General features: G+C 42.7%; 2 protein-coding genes across 2 annotated transcripts in view; one reads left to right on the plus strand and one right to left on the minus strand.

Annotated features, from left to right (window-relative positions):
- The window catches only part of TBCD (tubulin folding cofactor D), a 114,014-nt gene that overhangs the window by 25,427 nt on the left and 68,837 nt on the right, over positions 1 to 19,750 (plus strand). Inside the window, 1 exon segment of the mRNA XM_050319070.1 lies at positions 30 to 124. Within this exon segment, the coding sequence (XP_050175027.1) occupies positions 30 to 124 (95 nt within the window).
- ZNF750 (zinc finger protein 750) lies at positions 2,824 to 5,578 on the minus strand. The gene is made up of 2 exons (XM_050319071.1): positions 3,952 to 5,578; positions 2,824 to 3,541 (listed from the first exon to the last, which is right to left on the minus strand). The coding sequence occupies exons 1-2, from the start codon at positions 5,376 to 5,378 to the stop codon at positions 2,824 to 2,826; spliced, it is 2,145 nt and encodes a 714-aa protein (XP_050175028.1). The 5' UTR covers positions 5,379 to 5,578.

A 19,750-nucleotide genomic window follows, 5' to 3' on the forward strand; every position in this document is an offset into this window, starting at 1 on the left:
ATTTTAACCCAGCTTTGCTCTACCCTCAGCTTCCAGGAGACGGACAACGCGTGGCACGGTGGGTGCCTGGCCCTGGCTGAGCTGGGCAGGAGAGGATTGCTGCTGCCTTCCCGAATTTCAGATGGTGAGTTGGAGTCCGTGTAAGTTCGTGAAATAACGATTTATATTATTAGAGATCAAATGTGTGGCAATAGGCTGGAATTTGCTGATGTGAGTGTGCTGAATGATGACTGAATTATTGAATTCTGGAGTAAAACAGATGCCCGTGGGGATATTTGAGTACTTCTGTCAAAGCATGGGCTTGGGTGTGCCTTTTTTATACTTAATAAATATTTCTTTCCAAAATGGAATTAATTTCTTGGGGTTTTTTTTCTTTCTTCCTCCCTCCCATGTTCCTTTGTGCAGTTGTATAAAATAATTCCGAATGTCTCTATATTGTGTCAGTGTCATTATTTAAATACAATATATTAAATAATTGATGACTAACTTGCACTTTAAAGCCAGTAGCTTGTGCTGTTTGTTTCTGGTTAAATTTCAAAGGCCAGTTTCATGTAATTTATACACTAACTGTTTATATTTTTAATGGGTATTGAAATAGCAGGATGGAAAGAAAAAGAACAGGGCAGAGGAATTGTTTCTTTGTGTCTTCTGTAGTTTTCAACATACACTGAAGTACAGAGATACTAATGTGAGAAGGGGGAGTTCTCTGGAGCTTGTTTTTATGGATAATATTTGTATAGAGCTGGGGGAGAATAAATCCTTGAATTGTGTGGAAGAACCACCAAGAAGGTTTTCCTTGTTCACTTAAATTCAAATTAACAAGAAAAGAGATACATGAGGTGTTTTGGTTTTTTTTAATTATGGATAAAAATAACTATGAAACTTTCTACTTCCAGGGATTAGTCAGGCAAATATTAATGTAGTATGAAAACCAGCAGTGGGGACAGTAGACTCTGTAATTTTGTGTTTGGAAATCAGGGATTTGGTAGTGTCTGTCCTAAGCTTGAAGCTTTAAACTTGGGCTGTAAAGCAGCCCTTTGTCCTTATTTAAGCAGGTACTGATGTACAACTTGATACATCACCCTGACTTACTGCTTCCTGTTGTCATTTGAGTTAATTGAGCTTTTTCTGTTACCTGATTCCCTCTGTTCAAACTCAGCTTGATACTCTTGCCTTCTGATAATCTGGGAAAAGCTCTTCTTTGTGCAAGATGAAATCCAAGATCAGTGTATTCTCGTTTGGTTTCTTAGCTCAGAAGCTGAACCCCTGTAATTTAGGGTTTAATGCTGAACTGGTTACAGTGCTCTGGCTGAGTTGTTGGCTCGAAGCACCACGGCACGAAACATGAGGAAAAAAATCTGGGAATTCTGCATTGTGTTGAATGCAGCTCCACCTCCTTATGGAGGTTCACACCTGCTAGTGATGCTCAGGCAGGGGAGGATGTGTCTTACCTGAATAATGATCAATGAGAAAGATATAACTGTGATTTTATGTGAATTAACGCTTGCTCTGGCTCTGTTCTCCTTACACTGACAGTGCCACTGTGCAAATTTGCACAGGGGAGCAGTCTTATTTTAGTTCAGCTTTTGTAGCAGTTTGGATAAGCTGCACAGCAGCTTTAAGGGAATTTTGAGCTCTGTTATGTGGAGCTGAAGTATGGATGAATTGATGTGCATAAGGAATTTGCATCTGAAAGAAGCTCCTTTGGGGCTGATTGATGCTCGTGCCAGAATTCTGCTCGTCAGTTGAAAATTTAGTTAGCAATTTCTTGCTGATTTTTCTTCAACATACATGTTACAAGTAGTGTAGGGAATGTGTTTGTGTTCATGAACAACTTTCCACATATTTTAAATACAGATCACAAGATTTATTTGAAAAATTGCCAGTTTATGTACACGGTCATAGAAGCAGGAATTAGTTTGGGCTGTCTGTAGAAGCACACAGAAAATCACAGTGAGTGATACACACGTACTGAAACAGGACCTTCCCCAGGAGAGTTTGCCTCAGCTGAAATAAATTATATAAATAACCTTTTAGGCCTGGAGTTTGAAGGCTGCCCAGTGTCTGTCTAACCTCAGCAAAGCAGGCACCTAAACTGTTGAGTTCTTCATATTTTCAGTGTTGTTTTCATAGTGATTCACTTGAAGTTGAACATAAACTGCATTTGTTAAACCCATGCAGGCTTTCTTTGGTTTTACCTGAATCTTGGTCTTAGTGAGTGTGAGGAGAGCTCACTTACACAGGCTTTGGGTCAGTTTGGTTAAACTGGCATCTGTCTCTGAGTAACTAAATTTTTGGTCTGTTCTGTCTTATGGCAGAATGGCAAAGTGCATTCATACACAGAGCAGTTTTTACAGTAAATTCTAAATAGCCAGGTTTAATCTTAAGCTTATTTAAACTACTGCACAGTGACATAAAAAGGTTTTCAAAGAAAAAAGACAAAAAAACCCCTCTATTAGATGAAGTTAAGCCTGAAAAAAAGACTATGACAGCATGTTGTTGAGCAGTATTCTAGAGCTTCAACATCTTTTAAGAAAAGAAGTTGTAAAAGTTATTTTACATCAATACAATTGCAAAAACCCCTCAAAGATTCATCTAATGTACTTTGGCTTTAGTAATGAATGCAAAAATTCACTCATCAAAACCTGAGCTTATACAAGGCAAAGTTCAGTTACTTAAAAATATTAATATAAAATTATAAACATTATTTACAACGGAGAGAGATGGAATGTATCTTGTCGAGGGCCAAGTCCAATGAGAGACACGTGGCAGGAATTCCGTGGTGTCGCTGGTAACCAGCTCCTGTCACCAGAAAGGGGAGGATTAGGACACTCTTGTCCTCTTCCTCAGAGTGAAGACTCTGCTGCAGTCATTGGGCCTGACCCTCTTAGCGCCTTGCTGGGACTTGGCGGATTCTTTCTGATTTGTCCTTTTTTGCCCTTTGGCTTTCTGATTGCACTGAGTATCCTGAGCGTCGGAGGAATTACAGGTGGCTTCCGTGGCCGTGGCTTTGCTGTCCTGGGGGCTCTGCCCGTCGCTGTCCAGCCGGGCGGGGCCGGGGCTGTAGGAGGCCAGCTGGCACAGGGCCACGGCCGCCGTCTGCTTCTGCTCGTCACAGCTCTCCATGAGCCGCAGGTCCTGGGCCTCGCCGCGCTGGCCCGGGAAGGGCCTGTCACAGGCACTGCTGGTGGGGTTCTTGGGGTTGCCTCCCTCGGCTCCGGAGCTCTCGCTCTCGGCGCCAGGGGCGGCGGCGGCGCCGTTGTCGTGGGACGGGCTGTGGAAGGAGGTTTTCAGGCTCACTGTGTTACAGGAATCCTTCACCGAGAGGTTCAGGGGCATGTCCTGTAGGTCCAGAAAGCTCTGCCTGTCTGGTTTGGGTGGGGTTTTGTACACGTGCCCGTGGATGGGTCCCGTGCTCGTGTCGGCCTTTTTGGAGAGATTGAGAGGAGCGATCCCCGTGTCTTCCTCCGTGTTGGGCAATGAGCCTGAGTTGTTCTGGCCATCGGTCTGTGTGTGTGAGTCTTCATCAGTGACATTAATGCTGAAAGAAATGAGCAGAAAAGAGAATTCACTATCAGTTGTTCTTTTAAACTGGGGCTGAGGGGCAGGAGGAGGGAAAAATCTGGACGTCTAGGTTAGAAGTCTGACAATTGTATCGTTTCTCCTTCAACTCTCCAAGTCCCTTTCACCAGACCTATCACTGTAATCCAGGTAACTCCCTGAAGTACCCAAACGCACACAGTTACTGCACTGGAAATGCCTGGTACACTTAAGGGGAATGAGTGGTCTGCTGTGGGCTGCACTGTGCTGTGCACAGCTGGTACAGAACATGTTATCTCCCTGCTGTAAATTTAAATATATTTAAGGGGCACTGCATGAAACGTGCCCATCTAGCTTTGCGTGCCCCTGGTAAGCCTGACAAGCACTTGCAGAGTGATTTTGTTACTCTACCTGGTGGGTGAATCCCCTCTCTCCTGCTGTGCCTGCACGCCTTGAAGTGCGGTCGCTTGGTCAGTGCTTTTTCTCACGGGTCTGAAGGCCGTGAAGTTTTCTTCTGGTTGGTCATACTTGCCCAGGGATGTGGAAGATGACTTGTTGGAGAGGTCAAATAAGCCCTCACACGCCTGGCTTGTCTGGGTGAAGTTGGTGGGACTGGGTCTGCCAGGGGAGCCCGTTGCTGCACTTCCTGCAAGAGGGCTCATTTTGGCGTTCTCTCTCTCATTTTGGTCATCCTTGGGGTTACCTTTGCCATGCAACAGTGTCATTTCTTTTTCATAATCTGCTTGTTTTTTGTGTGAGCTTAGAGGGTATTGTTGGGAAGGGCTTAAAGAAGCTGGGTACAGCAAGGTAGTTTCTTCCATCAGATGAGAGTTTTGATCCCTGTTTATACCAGCTACGTGTGAAAATCTGTAAAATGGGGGATCTGTTGGCCTACAAAATCCATATGGTAGCGGTGGAGTGGAGTGATATTGTTGGAATAATCGATAGTGTTCATATGCTGATGGATTTATGGGCTTTGGAAGTGGCCCAGGGTGGGGAAGAAAGTGTCTTTGATCTTGTGCTCCATAGACAGAGAGGGCAGAGCTTTCACACTCCGAGTTACCTGGGAGCAGGTAGGGTGTGTAGATGGCCAGCCTGTGCTCATAGAAGTGGGGGGAATACTCAGGAATCATCGGTTGCATGTAAGGTGAAATGGAACCAAAGCCCTTTGTGGGAGCAACTTTGTGTGGGAACTCTGGGAGGAAAGGAGAACCCGCCTTCCACGGGTGAGCCGGTGCGTGAAACGCCGACTTGGTGTGGAAAGGGGAGCTTTTGTTAGAGAGGGACAGGATTTCAGACGCTTCGCTCATTTCCGGGCCTTTGCTGTCCCGGTGTTCTCCGACGGGAACGAAGGCCGAGGGCCTGACCATGCCCTCCATCAGGGGCTGCACGCTGAGGGCACTTTCTCCTGCGGAACTGGCAGGGTTTAATTCCTTCGGGACCGCGGGCTTTTGTCCTTGAATTGCTGCGTTCGTTGCCTGGTTTTGTAGCTCAACGTTTTCCTTGGCATCTTCTTTCGCGAAAGGGTACTGAGGCTTTGAATCGAGGCTCGACAGTCCATTCGTGACAGATTTGGAAGAGGTTGGTTTGACGGTGGGTTCGAGCTGATTGATCTGTTTGGGCTCCAGGGAACTGCTCTTTGGGCACTTGATGACTCGATCCTGCTCCGACACCAAAGTGATGGAGTTTTTGCAGAGGCCGTACTTCATGTGGTTGAAGAGATGGGACTTCTCATTGCAAGTGAAGGGGCACTGGAAACACTTGTACTTGAACGGCTTTCCCGGTGGCCTTGGGATGTAATGAGGCTTCTTGGGTTTGCGTTCTTTGAGGAGGCTCATTTTTTTTTCTTCTGCTTTAAACAATTAAATGTAATGGTTCTTTATAAAAACTTTCTTGTGGTTCGCCTTCCTCAGCTGTAGCCTCGTGATGTTTCCGGTTTTTCAGGTTTCTAGAATCCTTCTTCCCAGGTGAGGAGAAGCTCCCGCGGTGTCTCAGGGAAGAGGGTGCTGGAAAACAGCGCTTCTGCCACTGGTAGTGCAGGAACTGAAACACAAAGTTTGAAATGAGCTTTAGGGGAACACTGGAACAAAATGTAAAGTGGTGCATTCTCTTAACTGCATTCCCCCTTTTACTGCATAAGTTGTGATTGGTTTTGGTTTTTTTTTTTAAATAAAACACAAGTGCTGGATGCCAGACCTGAGTTGGACAGGCACTGACCTTTGGCATCCTCCCCACACCCAGACACAGTCACACAAGTGGCCTAATTTCCAGCAGCAGCTCCTGTCACCTGCCCCTGCTGCCGGCTCGGGGGAGTTCCCTTTGAAAGCCCAGGGAAGGTTCATTGAGAAGATGAAAGTAGAAATCCAGGCGGAGCTGCTGAGAGAGGAGTGGAGGTGGGTGGGATGGGAAGGGGCAGGTCCCGGCAGCGGCTGGATGTGGGGTGAGCCTGTCGGGCCGGTCGGGGAGAGCGAGGAGGGAATTTCCTGCTGTGGTGACACAGGGTGGGGTGGACGGGTCGCACTTGGGCGGCTGACAGGGCTCTTTCTGGGACTGACCAACCCCTCTCTTGGCTGGGGTGGCGTTTCCCAGCAGCCCAGCCTGAGTGGATACCTCAAAAGTGGCCAATCTCTCGAAGGATAAAACCACACCGATTTTCTTCCTCTTCCTAATTCAATTAAGAGAAATGAGCACTGCAGTGTGTGACTAATGGAATCCTCTGCCTGATAAACACGTCCCCCGTCCTCCTGCTGCCTGTGGCTCCTCACTGATTGCACGGAGTTAGCAGGGACACCCCAGTGTGTTAACTCTGGGGGGAAAAAGTGCCTGACAGCCACTGATTTATGGGGGAAGGATCTATCTGCCTCTCTCTGGAAAAACGGAGGTTGTGGATACTTTATCCAGCCCAGTGATTTGCTGGGTAGATAAGTCGGGAGGGCTTGTACCGGCTTGTTCCATTATGTTCACTGATTCTGAAGGCGTGAGAAACTCTCGGAGTCAAGTTCTCATGATTTTATAGGATGTGTTATGGCAGAGATCTAAAAACTGATGATTTCATCATGAACTACAAGCATCATTATCAAAATGATGACTGTTGCAAAACCACGTACTGTATCTATTGTGTTACCCGAAACTACAGGAATATTAATTGTGAGGGTGACGAGATAGCTCCTTTTTTTTTTTTTTTTTTTTTTTTTTCCTTTAGAGAAAGCTTTTTACATAGAACTTTGAATTAGGAGTATTAAAATCCCGAGTTTATGAAAAGAATTGCTGGTAATTACGTGCCGTGAGATTTTAGGTAAAGCAGAGATGGTTTGCATTTCTTAAATCAGAGATTATTTAATAGAAAATGACAGGCAACACATGATGAAAACTGAAGGCAAAGCTACAGAATTGCTACTTGTTTCATCAGGTACAGTAATTCTAGCAAATTGTACTAAATGTTGTTTCTGATGTCATAGAAATATTAATTTTGTTAAAATAGTAATTGTGAAGGCACCCTGAAAAATGCAAAGCTGCTCTTTAAGTGGAAATAACAATCAAGCTTTTTCCTAAAATTAAAAAATTATTAAATGTGATTTAGATTAAAGAAAAAGGAATGTCTAGAGAAGTAGCTTGTTGTTTTGGAGGTCTAAACAAAGTTTTGTTAGTTGCTTAAATTGGATGCTGATACTATAACAACAACAGCAAAAATGCAGCAGCATGTTAAAGTCTTGTCACTGGAGCCTGGTTGAAATGATAGTTCAATAAATTAAAAAATGAGTCATATAGTATTTTAAAATATTTTAAATAACAATAGTCAGAATTCCTTTGAAAGATTAAGAAAATGTTTTTACATTAAATAAATGAAATATTGAGGTATAGGAGGAGAGGTCCAGATAGGGAACTGGGCTTTTTTTTCTCTGCCTTAAGTGAACTTGTTGCATTTATTTTTGACTAATGATGTATAACTAACATGGAAAGTTTGCAATGGACTTGGTTGAGTCAGTTTGGACCTGTTATTCTTTATATCTTCTTGGAAGTGCTTGTACTACTTATTCTTGAAAAAAAAAAGATATTGTTGTCAAAACTGCATCTCTTTCTTAGCTGAGCCATTTATGATAACGTCCGAATCTGCATTCAGGTGCAGCACTTATAATAAAGGGATGGTAATTAGATTTCCTCGTTCTGCCAGCTTTCCTTTGCTTCATAATGAAAATTCCTGTGTGTCCTGTCCTCCCCCCTCTGACTTTGTACTCGGTATTTCACTTTGATTCAAGTTATTCCTGTTGGGCAGAGTATTAACTATCGTTTCTTAACGAGATAAAATGTGGTGGTGCACTTTTAATGGTGGAAATTTCGAGCCTTGCAGCTCCTTTGCCGTGGGTACGGCAGGAGACCATTCCAACAGCTTCTTATTCCTCTCCATTTAATTTGTTTTGATGGCTCCCAGAACCTGCTGCTCTGACTTGGGAGGTGCAGGGCGAGCAGCTCATTTTGAAAGGGTGTTTACCCTTTCCTAAACTTAGGTCAGTGCCAGCCAGGTGAATGTTCTCTTTCTCTCTTTTAGTATTTAATCCCTTCTTTTCTCATGGTTTAAAAGTGCCAGTAATAAAATATTTCTAAAGCCAGACAAGAAGGATAATTTCTCCTCCTCCAGTCTCTAAGTAAAACACAGGAGTATCTGGCAGAGGGACATATTTCATAATTAAAAAACATTAAAACTATTTGATCCCACAAACACAGCCAGAAAGGATATGAATGGTTTAAAAAAGGTCCAACCAATTAAAACTGTCCCTATATAAATAAAGTTGCTTCCAGCTGTACAGTGTGTTGTGCTGCTGAAGTTAAAATTTAGTATTAGAAAAATTAAAATGCGTAGTTCCTTTTTCTTAAAGTTTCAATGCATAACTCCTGATATCCTTAAACCTGGGGGAAAAAAAAATCTTCAATAGCAGGATGATAATTTTTATTTTTATGTAACTTTGTTTCTTTTTTTTTTTTAGATTGAAAATTTATTTCCTGTGGATGTGGTTGTAGAAATGCAGATAATTATATATCATTCTGATTTTCTATTTTTGAAACTTTAGTAGATTATTTAGTTTTATTGAAAGCAGGTTATTCAGTTAATATTGGCTAAGCTTGAGGCTGTCTGAGCTGTTTGTTTTTGTCAATAGTAACCTCCCCACGGCTTTCGAACCTGTCGCCCTTTCCAACCTGAGGCTGATGCCTCCAAGTTTTCTTCCTTCTGTCTTTAAAAGCAGGTTGGTGTTCCTTCCTTTGCCTTTAACCTCTTGGCAGGTTCAGAAAGCAGGAATGCAGTTGGACATTATGTGTGTGTGTAAATATATCAACACAAATGTCCGTGGGGAGAAGTGTACACACACACATAGGCACATGTGTACTCATACACACTCAGAGATATGTACACACACATCGGTGCAGGTTGTTTTTTAGGGTTTTAAGGAGCCCAAATTGTTTAAGGTGCCCAGTTGATCAAAGAGGAAATTTCAAAATGTCTTTTATTACAAGCAGGGACAGTAATTACATTTCTTTTTAGGACACTGCTTCAGCAAAGTACGTAAGAGCTGGTCATGCCCACCCCATTATTATTGCAGGCTCCTTCTGGTGATGTGGATCTCTCTGACCAGGAGGACTCACTGGGGTGGAACATTTTGAAGGACATGCTATAATTAAAATATTGTGATGTGGCATTATTGCATAACCCAAGGACATGCCATTGTCACCTACCCAGGGTGTTGCAAGAACAAGATTTGTGAGTTTTATTCTAGCTGAGATTTTCCAGCGATTAACCACCCCTCCCTGCTGAACTTCCAGGTCCTCCAAACTGAAAGATAAATTTTTAACGCAACTGTTTGTTAATTAGGAGGAAATGTGGGTGAGAGCAGTGGGCTGGGAAGGGAGTGTGTGTGGAAGGTACAGACCCACAGGAACTCCGTGTGTGTGTCCGTGTGTGCGAGAGGAAGCACAGAAACAGATTAAATGAGTTGCTCAGGCAGCGTGGGTGAGGAATGAAAATCTTTGTACATACTAAGTTAACAAATCAATGTCTTAATACACTTCAATTGACTAGAAAAGAGAAAACAATCCAATTTTCTGCTAAGTTTCCAGAAGCTGGAAAAATTAATAAATCAAAGCTGGTGCCCCTTATTTTCATAGGAGCTTTTCTGATGAACCCGACACGACTCTGTGAAGCAGAGTTGGCAGAGCAAGCACAGCATTTTTAAGCTATACAGCTTTTTGTCATAAGTTCAATATAATACATTAACTCCCTGGAGGAAAAAAAAAGAGGTGCCTAAAAAAAACCTTTTGCACCAACAGGAGTTAATTACTGTAAAAACTTGCAAGAAGTTAGATTTCCTCTTAAGACTAAAATATTCCCATCTCCTGTTGAAAGTTTCTGCTGAAAGCTGAGAGTGGTGCCGTGGGAGTGCACCTGCTGGAGTAACCCCGGCTGCTGGGACAGCTGGGGACCGAGCACCTCGCATTTACTCCTCAGATGTGGATACAAACACGTTTTGTTTAAAGAAATGTTCTAAAGGAATGGACTTACCGGGCACAGGGGTGTCCGAGGGCTGCGGTGAGCGCGGCTGAGCTGGAGCTGTCACTGCTGGGAGAGCAGTACCTGTTCTCTGCCTGAGCCCTGAGTGAAACTGCAGGAGGCTGTTCCAGGGGAGGGACCTGAGCGTGTAGGAGTTGAGCCCTCGGGGTGTAGAGATGCACCTGATATTACTCCAGCCTGCAGCTACGATTCATTTGTTTGCGTCCACCGCTCTCCGGCAGCATTACCTCAGCAGCCCAGGATCGAACTGAGCTCCTGTGCCCTCCAACAACCACCTTTGCCTCTGAGCTGTCTCTTCCTCTGGGAGGCGGTTGTGGGGTCAGAAATGTCTTAGTTAACACTGAGGATATTTAACTTTTGTGCAAGTGACTCGTGGGCAGCAGAGCTGACTCCACGCAGCGGGTGGCACAGCTTACAAATACGGTTTTACTTATTTCATAGAGACTGCCATTTTTTATTGAATGCTCTCGTAGCTTTAATGTTCTTGCTGTTTGTTGTTTGTTTGTTTTTTTTCCTCCCCCCTCTTCATTTTTATTTAAATCTTTTTGTCCTTCACGAGTCTCCTTTCCGAAGGCGGGACTGAACTGACTCCAAGCTCGCTTGCCACAGGAACCTGCCAAAGCTTGCCTATAATCGACAGCCAAATGTGCAGGTCCTGGAAAGGGAAAGGAGTCACCGCGGGAGGGATTGATTGTCGTGTCTGTGTGTTTGCTCAGGAGCTGTGAAATCCAGCGGTGAAGGGAGAAAGTCAACTGATCACCCGCTGATCAGCGCTGGGACCAGCTTTCAGCTGGGCTCGAGAGTTTGTAAATGACAAATTTATTAGTGCATTTGCCAGCCTCCTGCTGACATGGCTGAGTTGTTGAGGGAAGTGATACCCTCTCAGAGGCAGGTTGGTAAAAGAGGAAAGTCTTTTGGTAGTTGTGGCTCTGTCTAAAAAACGTTCCTGTTAATGTACAAACAAAGGGGCTTTTGGCTACTAATTCTGCTGTCACTGAGATGTTAAAACTCCTGTTCAAAACTGAAGTTCAGCTGGATGAACACAAGAACCCTCTTGTTTCGTCCACTGCTGTACAGATAAGACAGCTGCAGGTCACTGAAACTTTAAAATAGGGAAGTATGATGACTTTTGTATGTGGCAAAAGCGTGGTCTTTTAAATGAAAATTAGTAAGGGAATTTTGTCACTACAAAACCTGTTTAGGCAGTGGATAGAAGTTGTTACAAAATCAGTTTGTAAAGCAGTGTCTTAAAAATGATTTTAAAGGTGTTGCCTTTGGCTTGGTGGAGTTATTTACAGACTTCTACTTCCCTATGTGGGTACACAGGTCACCATCCTTCTCCTTGCTGGTGTAACTTTCTGGGAAAAAAAAATCAAATCATAAGCAATCACTAATTTTAAGGTAAAAGAGTGGCTCTTGTGTGTTTTTTAATTATTTTTAAAATTATTTTTGATTTTTAGGTCCCTGTGATGCAGCATAGCAGTGTAAATTGGTGTACTATTACTGTCACATTACTCTCTAGTGGTTTGTAAATCCTTTGGCTTTAGATGGAATAACAGGAGTGTTTATGGCCCTTCATTCTTCTGTTTAGCTGGAAAATATTTTGAAGGAAAATTTGTATATTAGAAAATTTTGCCTGCAGAGAAAGGTCTTGCAGTGTCTGGAAGCCCCAGGGAGACAAACCCTTTGCTTTCTCAGCATTCCCTGCTCAGTGGTGACAGTAATTTGGGTGCCACATGGATCTACACAACATCCTCATTTTCCTGCTGCAGATGTGGATCACTTTGTGTGTTGTCTGTAGCTGAAGGAAGGTACCACTTGGTGTCTTTTTTTTGCTGGCAGGTTTCAAAAAAAGTCAGATCAGATTTTTTATTTTGTAGGAAAATTGCAGTTTGTGGCATCCAGAGGACGGACTCCTTCAGTGTAGGTGACTGAGCTGTCAGAACTGAAACTTTGATTTTATTTTTCGTTTTTCCCCCTTTCTCCCCTGTCCAGCTGCTGCATTGACCAAAGGAAAATGATGTTTTAAATCCAGAACAGCTCATGTAACTGCTCCCTTGCTCAGGGTTTGGATGGGGTTAAAAATCCAAATCTGGGGGAGGAGATTCACTGGTCAACACCAGAACAGGACCACAGGAGTTCTTGTTTGTGCAAACTTCTAGAAATACTAACTCATGACTGCAGTGATGTTGTTTCAATGCTTGTTAACTCACTCTACTCACATCCCAAGTGTCTGATCAAGTGACTCCAGTCTCCTGTTGGTAAAACTGTTTTCATTTACCTGAGCATGTCAGACTAATTAAGAGCACCAGGATCAGCACAGTAAAATTTGGACTTATTGATAATTTTCTCACAAATTGCCTTTTTCCTAAAATGTGAATATTTTTGTATCTTTGTAAGGCTGAAGCTTTGGTTTTATGTATTTTCTGGTGTTGAATGAACTTCTTTGTTCTAGGTTCTATTTAAAATTCGGTATCAAATAAGGGCTTTTTAGCTGCAGTGGAATTTAATTTCTGTAGCATAAACTTGCCATTCTATAGAATTCTGTAATTCTATAAACATTACAAACTTCCTTTTTAGTGCTTTTATATGAACTTTTGGGCTCAGCTTCAGCACTGAGCAGAAAATACCACACATAGAAACCCTACATCCAAATGGGATAAACTTAATGTGTCCTGGATACAGTGCTTGCCTCGGTTCTGATTTCCTCTTGTGCTGCAGAATTCCATTCCCTGGATGTCTGAGCATGTGGCAGGTGTTTCTCCAGTCAGTCACCAGCTCCATGTTAATCAGAGAGCTCTTACCCTCCTGCTCTGATGATGGGACCGGCCCAGCTCTATCAGTGGGAGCTCTGACACCACTCTCAGAGGTTGTCCCTTGTCTGACAGTCACCAACAGCTTTTCCAGGTCTTTCTAGAGATGCCCTACCAATTTGTGAGCTTGTTAGTTATGCCAGGAGAGCAGAATAATCACAGGGAAATGGAGGTAGTGACAGACATGGAGCTGGAGAAGCTCAGCTTCCCATCTGCAGTAACCTTGGAACCAATTCACTTCTACCTGTGTCACCCCAGTTCTGTGTCTGGGTGTGTGGCTTTGGCTAAACATTCAAGTCCTGTTTTTTTCTTTCTTGGATCACTTGAGCCTAAGTTATCGAAGGATTTGGCTCTCTCTCAGCGTGTTTGGGCTGGGTTATTCCCCAGCATTCCCAGAAGGGGGCAAATGGATGTGAATATAATCACTGCAACTCACGCCGTGCCCCGAAACATTTCCCGATTCTCCTGCAATATTCTCACAATTATTTTTTTCTATCCCATATGAATAGTTATTAGTCTTAATGCTTTTTGAATAACACCTTTGAAATGTGCCTTTGTTTTTCGTGGCGCCCCAGCCCCTGACTCTGGAGATACGTCTGGGCAGATTGCTGGTGTTTGGGAGCTACTTGTTCATGATTACTGGAGCAAATTACTCGTATGGGAAAAGAACAAAAGCTCAGCAGTTAATAGCAACTGCAGATCCCATTTTTAGATATTTATTGTGGCCTGTGCTGTTAGTGTTTAGCCTGGAAGTAGGATGATCTCCCTTCGGGTTCCCATCCTCGCCCTGGGGCAGTGAAACATCTTGGGGGAAGTGGGAAACAGCAGGAATTGGGACTGTAGGCAAAACTGTTTATAAGGGAGGGTTTTTAATGATCACTCTTTTCCCTGCCAGTCATTCTCACAGGGAGGTAAAATGCACCTTCAGCTTCTGCCTGACCTGCTGCTTACAGATTCCCTTTCCAAATGTATTTTAAAATATTATTTTAAAAGTGTTTTCATGTAGAATGTTTGTTTTTTCCTTTTTTGATTTAGTTTCAAGACTTAACACCAGAGATTCTGAGCCATTTTTCTAACCATGCTGGAATTTTTCTGGTAAAATCCAGCAGTAGGACCCAGTTTGTGCCATGGGCAGTTCCAAGATACATAAACACATTTTTCTTTGAGGGATATACCTGGTGCTGCTGTGCTGCTCTCACCAGAGAGCAGGGAGGCATAGAACAAATATTCCTGGACTCAATATATTTTTCTCTTTCAGTTATTCCCTGAAACATGTCAAATTTTATAAATATTTATATGATTACTATATGTTGTCTATTTTAAAATAGATTTTTATAGTGGGGAATATAAACCAGCAAATAAAATACAGGTTTTTATTTTATTCCATTAAAAGCATTCTGATGTTGCAGGTTTTAAGTTGTCTTTTATGGTTTTGAATTCAAAGTTACATGTCAACATTTAGCTGTAAAATTGCAGTTGTTTCTAGAAGGGCTTGTGCAGCTAAATTTGCATGTAGGAGAAATGGGGCTTTTTTAGCAAAATAACCAGAAGTCAAATAATCAGATAAGAAGATTTTAGATATTTTTCTGTGAGTTTCTACTTTTGGAATTGCTCCAGAATGAAACATTTCTTTCTGTACAGTATATGTCAGAACCAAAAACTTACATTTCGGTGTGGTTTCAGTATGATTTCACAGCTTTTGTTTTGTGCTGTACTTGTGGTTTTGTAGGCTTCAGACTATTATTTATAGGGGTTTTTTATTTAATTGGGTGGGGATAAATACTAAACAAACAAGAGAATCCTAGTTTACTTGAATTTCTGGTTTGCTTGTGAAAGGACGTTATTAAAATTTCTCTTGATGACAGCACAGTATAAACTTTCTGGCTCATAAGGTGTGTCATGTAGAGGAACATGAACCTTCCTGGGCCTTCTGAACGTGTTGGTGGTGAGATGAAGAATGTTCTGGTGTCACTGAAGGACTTGCTGAGCCCAAAGAGTCACAGCTGTGTCTGCTCCATGGCCACAGGGGCTTGGCTTTCTCTGCTGGACCCTCTCAAATTCAATCCTTGGTAGAACTCTTAGTGTTTCATCAGGATCAATTCTGGTTTCTATGCTCACTGTGCATTGTGTGATCCTGGTTTTGCCATAAAATCACATATGTGTAAAGTTAAGGTTGAAAACATGTCCATCACTAAAGAGTAAGAAAAGAGAGCCAGGGAAAAAAAGACCGGGAGAACCTTGTGGTTGCACTTGCAGTGAATTAGTGCTTATTTTGGGAGGATTCCAGCCAGGAAGATGTTACTTTTGATCTTTCTGCTTTCTTAAATACCCTTACCCATTCACAGGGGATAGACTGGAACAGTCCAACAGTCCTTTTTAAACTGTGGCAACAATGAAAGCAGCTTTTGAACAGAAGGAAATAAGGCTGATGGGATCCCCAGATAATGGGTAATTCAGGAATCTGATACTGGTGGGGCAGTGCAGCTGATCTGAATCTGGAATTTTTTTTTTATTTATTTTTAATCTCAGAATAAATGGAAAGTGTAGATATGGTGAGTGAAAAATCTATCTGTGCAAAACCAACCTCTTTTTCTTCTGTCCACAAACTACCTTCAGAATAAAAGGAGCAACAAAAACGTGTAAGAAGCAAATAGGGAGTGTTAAAATCTGCAGTGGAGTTCTGTTAGTGAAGGGTCTGGGCTAGATTTGAGAGGGGACTTGGCAGGTTATGTTGTCTTGGGTTTCCATGACAAAATCAGGATCCTTTTACCATTTTTGAGAAGTCAGGCACAACTCTACCAGCATCCCAAAAGACCCTGGATTAGGTAAATACTTGTGTTATTGTTTCTGCTGAATGGTAAGCACATGGTTTAAATAGAGACACTGGTGCTGCCAGTTGATGTTCACTCTCTGTTTTAAAAATTTCCCATTATCAAGTATATTTTGGGGAAAAGTTTGTATGAGAGGAAGCCTCTGATACTGTCAGAAGGTTTCAAATGGACTCAGCCAATCTCAATAGCAGATGCAACATCTTTGAAGAAATATCTGTGTACACAGCAGTTATGTTTGCAATTTTAAAATTCCCTCACCTTCTGGTGCAAATATTGTTAATTTTCTGTTGTTAATTTTTTCTTCTTAATTTGATTAGAGTGGATATGTGCTCTGGGGCAGTACCCAATTGTCTCTGCTTGTAGTACAGATCATGTGCTACCACTGATAAGAGATTGGATTCTTTCTTCTATATTTTATCTGAGAGTGCAGAGGATGGTGCCTCCTTATAGTCATATATAACAAGATATCCTTAAAAAAGAAAACCCAATCAAAGCCTAAAAAACTCTACACACAGTGAAAAAAGGGGCATTTTTGCTTGTCCAAGCTTACTGTGCCATTTATTAAAAGCAAAAAAAAGAAAATAACAGAAGTAAAATCAATACCGCTTTCAGATGCATTTTGGGAGGAGGTTTAACTTTAAAACAGATTTAAACAGTCCTACAGAAATCTGCTATGTGGCTTCTTAAACTTGTTTACATACTCTGATTTTAAGGATTACCTCCTGTGTTTCTGTATTCCAGGGTAAGTTGTTTGTCATGGATTTGCAGCTGGCAGGGTTTGGAGGAGAAAGGGATGCTATGTCAGGAAGTCAGGCTTGTGCAGCGTGTCAGTGCCTTCTGCAGCAGTGGTTAATTGGGAGGCTTTTGGCACAGTTCCAGGTGCTTTTCATCATAGATACAGGAAGAAGTGAAAAAAAAAAAAGATCTACCTGTCTTAGGTGGACTCTCAGAAAATCGAGAACACCCAAACCTGAAAGGCTGGTTACGGTAGAATTCCTCCTCTCTAACACGCAGGTGAACTTTAAAAATGATGCACGGTCTTGAAAAGAGTCTTTTAAAAAGTTATAATGCCTGTGTCACCGTAATAGTTTTCAAATTAGCAAGGAAGCATTATAAATAGAGCAGATTTATTTATTTTTTTTTTCACTAGCCAGCAGGTACGAGCAAGAAGAAGAAATGCGGCAGCAGGGAAGGTCCCTCCCCCAGCGCCACTGGGAGATGGGGTAAACACTGAGCAGGGAATAAATGACAATGAATTGCTTCTGGCTTTTTCACCGTGGGGTTTATCTCAGTATTGCACAATCTTAGCCTTAAGGCTGGGCTTTCTTGGGTGATCTTTCTTTTCTGACACACAGTGTTATGAGTTTACAGAATTTTTACACTCCTTCAGAGTAAGTAATTCATTTGCTCCGTAGGATTTCTCCACGAGCCTGTTCCTTCATGTCCTTAAACTGCAGCTTGCTGCTGGTTCAGTCAGAGGCAGAGCTCTGTCAGTTCTGTGCTGGCCTCTTGTCTGGCCTTGGGGGTAGATGAGTCCCCAAAACATCTTATCACTCTGTGTTTCACGACCGTCCTGACTCAGCTGCCGGCCTGGGCACAGCCAGGTAGGGGTGCTTTTAGGTTTTATGGCTGTGTTACATGGGATGGACTGGCCAAAATCCAGATCCATCTGCTTCCTGCTTGGCCTCTCTCCACACTCCAAAGCTCCCAGTGCTGTCAGTGTGGTGGCACCTGTGCAGCCCTGCCCGGAGCTCTTTGCAGCAGGTGCGGAACCAGAGCCGCCCTCCAGTCCTTTAAATTCTGGGTCTGAGAAACACGACTGGTACCAAACAGCAAGTCTTTGGGGCAGCCTCCAGCCTAACCAACAACCCCTTCTGCCTGCCTGCCAGCCAGCCTTGGCATTCCACCTTTTCCTCCCTCAGCAGCAGGGCAGACAACAACCTCCTGGTGCTGCCCCACCGTGATTCATCGCCGGAGCAGGTCTGTCCTGTGGGCTGGCTGAGATAGCTCCATGGAAAAAATACCACGTGAGCATATAATTAAAGGCTCTCTTAATTCATTACGTAGCGAGAGACTGAACTGAGATTGCAGCCAGCCAGACACAGGCCTTGGTAGTCACGGGGCAGAGAATGCGGGTTGGGTTTGTGTGTGGATCTCACAGCGTCGGGGATGGGGAGGAGGTTTAGACACTTGAGCTCTTCAGTCTGAGCCTGCAGGAGCTCTGCTATCTTCCCTCCTTCTTCCCTGGCAAACTCCTAACGAGGTCAGCCCTGGGGGCAGGAACAGAAGAGGAGAGGTCATCCGTGGGTGGCTTTCAGGCACTTGCCCTTCGGGACGTGATGTCGGAGCATCTCACAGGAACACCGAGAACTTTTCAACAGCCAAAGCAACACACTCACTGTCTGCTCCTCACTGGCAGGAAGATTTATCCTCTGGATGAAGCAGCCCTTTAGGAGCAAATCCTGGAGTCGACACCTTGTATTGAACACAAGAACAAATGAGGGATGTTTGGCAGAACCTTAAACAAATACTGATTTCTGATAATGGGCCTAACCTGGCCTGTGTTGGTACAGTAAATATTAGTACAAGAGCCCTAACAAAGTTCCAATTAGGACCTGCCTCTCTCTCCAGCACGGGTCAGGGTGCCATGTGGGAGTGAGAGGTCCCAAACCTGACATTCTTTACAGGGAGGAGCCAGGGTTCTGTTTTTAGCACCTGAGCAGCAGCGATGGGTGTGCTGTTCCACACACAAGAAGCTGATAGACTCTGCATGTGGCTGGCTGCACTTTTTTATTTTATTTTATTTAAGCCTGAGCCTCACAAAGGGCACTTCTGCAAGGAGTTTAATTGAAGAAAAATTCGAAGAACAAAATTACTGTTCTTTGTGTTGAACATATAACTGTGTTTAAGCTTCATAATTCATTAATTGTAGGGCCGTTGTGCACAATACATCCTTCAGAAACAGCAGACATCCACTTTCTCTATTACTTTTTTCTTATGTAATTCTAAAATAGAAGCTTTTGCAATATATTTTTTTACAAATTGAGACAGCTTTTCTGCATAAACAGTCCCTATAAAAACATAATAATTGTCTATGAGATGACATTGGTTTGCTCTGTTTTAAGCTGTATGTTTTAGTTTTAAACTAAATTTTGACACTTCTCATTTAACCCCAGATCCAGTGAAAATGTGTTTTAAATTAAATAGGGTTAACTCTACGTTTTGCAATTTTCCTGTGGAGACGAGGCCTAGGGCTGAGGAACAGGTTTTTGTTGTTTGTTTGTTTGACTGCTGTATTTGTGTCTTTTAAATGAGAAACAACACAATAAATTAAAAAAAAAAAAAAAAAAGAATTACAAGTTAAAGTGGAGTTAAAGTGACATAGGTCTCCAGATGGCTGGGTTAAAGTGGAAGTTGGTGTAAAGTATGCTTTTAAAGGACTAGGATGAGACTTTTTTCATTCATGTGACCTTTCAGTATCCAGCATCTTCCCCAATTCCTTCACCAGGTCTCTCACTGAAAGGTGCTGAGCATCCCACTGTGTAAAATCTTAAAAATCAAAATATCAAAGTATGGGGGGGGGGGGAGGGAAAGAAAAAAGAAAACCCTGTTGTTTGCAACTCTTTGAAGCCAGGAGTTGTTTCTTTATTTTCCCAAGGCTTGAGCAAAGCTGTGCTGCAACTGCAGTGACGCTGTTGGGCAAGGCAGGGTGGGGTGAAGCAGGTGCTTATTGATACCTCCAGGCTACAGGTAAAGGTGACTGTGTTTTCCTGAGCATTCACAGACCTAAACAGGTGGATTTTCTTTTACTAATTAGCTGAAGAGTGGACACTATTTATCCTCTGGTTTTGATGGCAAACTTTTTAAAGAACTGTGGGTCCGTGAAAGAACTGGTAACTTGTAAAGAACCAGTAACTTGTAAACTTGTGAAGTTAATCTTACAAAGTTAAGTAACAGTCCGTGTTTTTTCCTTGTTGTATCTCCCAGCCTCCTACTTTTCAATAAAA

The sequence above is a fragment of the Myiozetetes cayanensis genome, unplaced genomic scaffold (assembly GCF_022539395.1).
Source record: "Myiozetetes cayanensis isolate MyiCay16 unplaced genomic scaffold, myiCay2020 scf22, whole genome shotgun sequence".
NCBI lineage: Eukaryota > Metazoa > Chordata > Aves > Passeriformes > Tyrannidae > Myiozetetes > Myiozetetes cayanensis.

Bases quoted from the DNA above. Each gene is read 5' to 3' on its own strand.
- ZNF750 (XM_050319071.1), bottom strand. From the start codon at position 5,378: ATGAGCCTCCTCAAAGAACGCAAACCCAAGAAGCCTCATTACATCCCA. The intron at 3,542-3,951 runs GTAGAGTAACAA...CATTTCTTTCAG, and splicing joins AGAGGGGATTCACCCACCAG to CATTAATGTCACTGATGAAG.